Here is a 6,103-nt window from a genome sequence, read left to right as displayed (position 1 = left end):
AATGGTGCGGGAAAGACTGCAGCAGATGTACAAGTATAGATACCGGTAGCATAAGACACTCTCTGATGGATTCCACTGAAGCCACCACTACTCGAGTACCAGTAGGGCGATCTGCCCACCGCGTGTCGGCAGGCAGGCATCACTACACCTAGGGCACTTGTAGCAGCCTCTTGTGAACGGCCATACTATGATACTCGAACAGCTTACTGCAAAGCCGCATCTGTCGTTCGATGTACTACATACAAGTTTTCTTATTGTTTTGCAAAAATCCATCGTAGCGAAACCCCCCAACTATGATACATTTCACAAACAATATTTCAAGCAATGCATCCACAATATCAGCTCCTCCCTCACACCAAATTTCCGTTCATAGTTCATCACTCGACAAAGTCCATCCCCTCCCCCACCCTTAACATTGGCACAAGCAAAAACACAACCAACAAACAAAGCGCAAGGGAAAAGAAAAAAAAGAAAAAAAGAGAGGGAATACAAGCATTTGTCCTGAATCATAATTATCATTTCATGGATACACTGTCAATATATCACGACCATCCACCCTCAGAAAACAGTGCCGAAACAGATCACAAAGGGTAAAGTCTTGACCGGTCGCACATGAGCTACCCAAGTCCTGCCGCCAACATCGTGATAGCTAAGGCTCGGGATCAAGGTAGCTCATATACCGCCCATTTATTTGATTGCAGGATGCGAGAGCCCAAAGAAAAGGTTAGCCAATTGCTATCTTGGAAACCCCAATCTGTCGTCCCGTCCTGCAATTGTAGATCCCTCCGGCACAGCCCAGAGCACGAACGGGCCGTTGTTCCCCCTAAAATTATCCGGGCTGTTGAGTGTCCCCGGAGGCCTCCAATGCCCGAGGATCATGTTATTTCCCGGCAACATTACACCCTCATATGTCCATTGGTGGCTGTGGTAATATTTCCGGAATTCGATATGTTTCCAGACGCCGTTATATCTAAGCGTCGGATCTGGCTTCGTTGAAGATATCTTGCCATGGGTTATTGTAAAGGTTTGGGTGTCGGAGCCTGAACCTTGGAATTCATTGTGGCTGGTCATGGAGAGGGTTACATCTACTAGCGGACCGTCGGAAAGGTCCCGTAGTTGGGGACGGATTGTTCGTTGCGCATACGCTAGAGTTTTGATCAGCGCTAAGTATTATACCTTGAAAGGGGGATACAGACCATAGGCTCCATACCACTTCGACGGTATTTTATGGCGGGGTCCCACATAATCACTGAGCTTGCCTTCCCACCAAGAGGGATACTCATTCGGTTGCATCAAACGCTTTTGATAAAGCATATCCGACCCAGAATCCTTGTGTATGTGGTAGATAAAGTACTTGGCAAGCGCCCAGATGACCTGGAATTGAGGATATCCATCGAAACTCACTGCGGGCGTGCTGTACACCATTGTGTGCAGGTCGTGAAGATCTTTCTCTTCTGGAAGCTGAAGCAATGGCGTCATCAAAACACCGACAGCGGCAGCCAATGCACAGTTGTTGCCCCGCCCCTCAAGTAACCCTAGTGTGTGGTCCGGGCGCTTTAAAGCATTTAGAATGTTGAAATTCTTCCCGGTAATCTCCTTGGTCTCGGACTTGTATCCGCGGGCATCTACCCAATCCAGAAGGAATATTAGCAATTATGCCAATATAGAGGTACCAAAAATCTGAACTTATGAATAAATCAGCGGGTGGAGATGTGGCGGTTAACATTCGATTGGAGGAGAGAAAATAAAGGAAGAGATATTAATATGGTAGAGTCGCAATTCGGAATAGATGAATAAAAAATGAGAGCCGATTGTGCCTACCGTGCAATACATCCCAGATAACATCCAAGACCTCCGCATCCGATAAATTTCCAGTCCCGAATTCCGTGCGCAGTACGCCCCGTGGAATTATTTGTTGCCTCAATTGGTAAACACGTCTCCAGTCGTAAGGCTTGCCCGGGACCTTAGAAGAGGGTTCATCGTAGATGCTTAGAAGCTTTGCCCGCCAAACTACCTGGTCATCCTGAACGACGCTGCGGAAGATTCTGCAGACAAGACAGAAGTTGCAGAGGTCTATGTCCGAGAGCTCGCTTGCGATGAGCTTTAGTACCTAGTCAAGGTTTAGAGAGATACGGTGGGAACGTTTGTCGCGGAGAGATAGGAGTAGAGGTGGCTGTGGAGCTTACCTCTGGAGGAAAGGACACCAAAGTCATGATTAGGGGAGAGAAAGTCACTTATCAAAGCGGAATCACCAGATACAGTGGTTTTTGCGTCCAGAAGGATGAGTATTGGAGGAATCGAGTGGATGAAGAGTGACGGGCTTGGATGAATTGATGAATTGGTGAGGGGCAGAGGATAGGCCCAGTGCGCAAGCGAAGATAAGTTTGGGTGGTAACCGATGCCGAATAGCATGCGTGGTACTGCACAGTACGATACTTGTATCATATCAGAACTCGATTACTTCAATGCGCACCGGACGAGTAAGGTCAGCCCTTGTACTCGTACTCGTACATGTAGCTATCATAGAGGCAACCACGGTACCGGTAATGCAGATAAGGAGTGGCTATCAAATTTGTCTATCGGGGATGGAAAATTAAATCTACAGTATCATACCGGTACGATACCCAAAGTAGGAGGAGAATGAGCGAGAAAACTTTCAAGGGTCTACGGTTGGGCGCTTCTTATTATACCTGCAGTGTGAAAGCCCAAATCCACAGCTGCTATTGTCCAGGGACAAAATTAACTAGCTGTTAACGGCCGGAAAATCTTCGGTGATGACAACCACACTCCCCCACCAACCCACTATCATGAAAACCCAAAAGAAAATTAAAAAATATAAATACATAGTAGAAATTAATATTTAGTATACCATCCATCAGCCTTAATAATTGCTTCCACCCTATCCACCATTGATCCTGCTAAAGTATCAAAAACCTTTGGGTCCAGAAGTTCCCAACAATGAGTGATAGCCTCCTCTATAATTTTTTTGATCTCATTGACAGGGCCCTTCAGGAGAAACAGCTCAGGATAGTGCTTATGAAGCTTGTCTTTCACCAGAGACCAAACATTTTCAATTGGATTGAGGTCTGGTGAATAGGGAGGAATTTCCATCAGAGAAATTCCATTTCTCCTGAGCCATCTCCTGAAAGGCAAGTGAGTCTTAGCATTGTCAATGATCAAAAATACCTCTTCCTCTCCAACATGCTCCTTGATATCCTCCTATATCCCTGGAAAGTCATATTGATCATAAACATCAATAATTGACTTTCCAGTCACTCCACCTCCAGCAGAAGTAGGATCAGGAAAAACAGGTAAAAAAAGACCATGAGTTTGACCATAGAAACAACCAGTCATCATCTGACTAATCTTTCTCTCTCCTTTCCTAGCAGTAGGTTCAACACAATCCTTATTCCACTTTTCTTTTGGCTATCTAAATACCCATTTTCTTCTCTTTCCTCCTCCCCTCTCCACAGCTACCTCATCCCCCCATATTGCTTTCCTTCTCCACATCTGCCTTGTCCAATTCCTCTGGGCTAATGCCCATTTCAATCTCTTTTGAGCTAGATCCTTATCCAAATGAACCCTCTCTTGTGCCATCCACTTTTTAAGAAGCTTTTGTAGAAGTCTTCTCTTCACAGTCTTAGCAGGAACATTGGGAGCCACTCTCTCAGCAATCTCAGAGTAGCTGGTATGGCGATTTTTGAGAGCTTCCTCTACCATAGCATCATCTTGCAACTTGGTAGTTTTAAGATGTCTTCCTCTACCTTCATTCTCCTTGCCCTCTTGATCTCTCTTTGCAAATGTGCTTTTAACAGTACTGAGAGGAATGTCAAGGTAGTGGGAAATTTGGTGATTTGTCATCTGAGGCTCACATAACCCGAGAATTCGTCCCCTTGTAAACTCAGAAAGGTACTTGGAGAGAATAGGCTATTTGGTATGACTGCGAAGAATAGGAGGCATAGTTTATTGAAAAAAAAAATTAAGTAAATTGGTTTGGTTTTTGTTGGTGTAGAGCAATTTCTTTAGGAAGTATTGAGGGAGTGGAGTGATGAGGAGGGGAGCGTTGCCATTGCCATTGAGAGCTAGTTAATTTTGTTCCCGGACAATAGGTTCAGATTATTGTTACCCATGCCGCCAGAAGGGCATCTAGGGTGGGTTAAATACAGACTGAGAGTAACCATGAAGGGTAGCATTGAATACGGTATTGTACTCATATCATATCATAATTGACGAAATTGGGATTGATATGGTACTGTACGAGTACTTGTAATGTCATCGTGTATTCGGAATTGAGCACTAATAGGAATGCCAGTCCCAGGTGAGAATTCTAAAAAGGTACAAATAGTAGCCATTCACTTTCCTACTTCTAGCTATGAGCTCCACCTCCACTAGAGAGCAACTCAGAATGCTTGCCAAGCTAGCTGCAGAGAAAGGAAAATGAGAACTTTGAACTAACAAGTTGACTATATTCCAAAATGGCTGAAATAATTTTAGAAGGAAACAGAAGTAAAAAAAAAAAAGACACTTAGTACTGGTTCATCCGGATTTTACCCAGCTCTTACTGAGGATTGTTTTCTGCCCCCTCACATCCTATTCTAATCCTTCCTCCCTTAAAAACCTTCCTACTATCTTTCCTCTACCCATATCTTTCCCCAGCTAGTTGTCATTCTATTTCTCCTAGTTTCCAGTTTCATATGAGTATCACAGTACTGCTTAAAATAGTTAGAAAATATACCTGAATCCAGTCATTGCCAATTACTCGTGAAATTCATTTCCACCCCTAGCTTCAATGATAGTAGCGATCTGGCATTGCATGGAAGCAATCAGTCCATTAATATAGTCTACCAGGAGGCCTCTCCACTCTTGTACCATAATCTCTCATATTGCTGGATCCCGATAGTTCCAACCTATTCTTCTCTTGACAATATCCTTAATGTAACACCAAACCTCTTCTATTAGGTTCAAATCAGGAGAGTAAGGTGGAAGGGTAATATTCTCAAAGCCACAGGCTAATGCTTCAGCAACATTATAGTTCTTTGTATGAGATGGAGTACTATCTTCAATAAAGTAAGGAAGTTCCTAGCATATAGTCATTTGTTGATGGAGGAATAGAAAGACTTTTGAGGGAAGAACTTACTCTCTGTAAATATACCAATCTACTCCTTCTTTTCTTTTTGTACTGCGAGTTCTATGAACTGGAATAGTATGAGGTGCACCAAGTCCAGTAAAGTAGTGGTAGTCATTGGTATCGCTCTGAAACTCTTGTTGTAAGCAGATGATTGATTTATGCGATTGGGCTTGAGTCTCAATTGGAGATGGGAAAAGTAGTAAGGCAGCTGGGAGCCATCATATCCGGACGTGATTCTACCCTAAAACATGACTGCAGATCCTTTAGGAAATCTTCTATCCAGATTCTGAGGCAAGTATTCTTCCCCAGCCCGCTTTAAAACTCCCTTTGCTCCAGAGGAGCGCAGTGTACTTGCTTCAAAATGTGACTCATCAGTGAATAGAATATTAGTAAAATTGAAGTTCTGATACTTCAAGGCCCACTCCATTCTTGCAACCTTGGCCTTAGTGGTCAGAAAAGGTTTCTTAGTAGGCTGACAATGGTGGATTCCATGAGTAGCGAGGATATTTGATAAAGTGTTTCTGCAAATATAGAATCCTGATTCTGTAATAAGCTCTTCGAGAGACTTTCTGTAGTGTGTAGCATCTTGCAGTATGAGGTTGATAACTTGCTGTTTTTTCTTGACAGTTAGGGCTTCATCGTGACCTTTCAGGGAGGTGGGAGCTGGGCGCAGATTTTCTTCTGAGCAAGGATCAAGAATGCAAGTCTAGGGTATACGTAGTGTTGAGAGCCAAATAATATTCGAGACACTGCAGGGATCACCATTGTCACTATTCCTATTCAGTACATATGTGGTGGACATCTTCAAACTGAGATTATACTATACATCTGATTTGAGGTACATGGTGTCGAGCTATGTGGATGATAGAATGATTATGTTAGGCGGAGACAACCCGATAGACTTCAGAGTTGTCTAGGCCGATCGAGATTCGTTTAGGTCATGGTTCAAGGTACGAGTCCACGGGCAAGTGCTGA

The 6,103-nt window shown here is 43.7% G+C and overlaps 1 protein-coding gene; it reads right to left on the bottom strand.

Annotated features, from left to right (window-relative positions):
- Positions 1-226: 226 nt before the first annotated feature.
- Positions 227-2,357, bottom strand: GSTUM_00009552001 (uncharacterized protein). XM_002840774.2 has 4 exons: positions 2,187-2,357; positions 1,822-2,110; positions 1,197-1,625; positions 227-1,145 (listed from the first exon to the last, which is right to left on the bottom strand). The coding sequence occupies exons 1-4, from the start codon at positions 2,211-2,213 to the stop codon at positions 736-738; spliced, it is 1,155 nt and encodes a 384-aa protein (XP_002840820.1). The 5' UTR covers positions 2,214-2,357; the 3' UTR covers positions 227-735.
- Between the last annotated feature and the right edge of the window lie 3,746 nt (positions 2,358-6,103).

This window comes from Tuber melanosporum (genome assembly GCF_000151645.1).
Source record: "Tuber melanosporum whole genome shotgun sequence assembly, scaffold_59, strain Mel28".
NCBI classification, from domain to species: domain Eukaryota; kingdom Fungi; phylum Ascomycota; class Pezizomycetes; order Pezizales; family Tuberaceae; genus Tuber; species Tuber melanosporum.
Note: the sequence above shows the minus strand (reverse complement) of the source record. Positions and strands in the feature narration are given on the sequence as shown.

Excerpts from the sequence above, each read along its gene's own strand:
- GSTUM_00009552001 (XM_002840774.2), bottom strand. The coding sequence starts at position 2,213 with ATGACTTTGGTGTCCTTTCCTCCAGAG. Across the intron at positions 2,111-2,186 it reads TGGTGTCCTTTCCTCCAGAG|GTACTAAAGCTCATCGCAAG; the intron begins GTAAGCTCCACA and ends AACCTTGACTAG. Across the intron at positions 1,626-1,821 it reads TATCTGGGATGTATTGCACG|ATGCCCGCGGATACAAGTCC; the intron begins GTAGGCACAATC and ends TGGATTGGGTAG.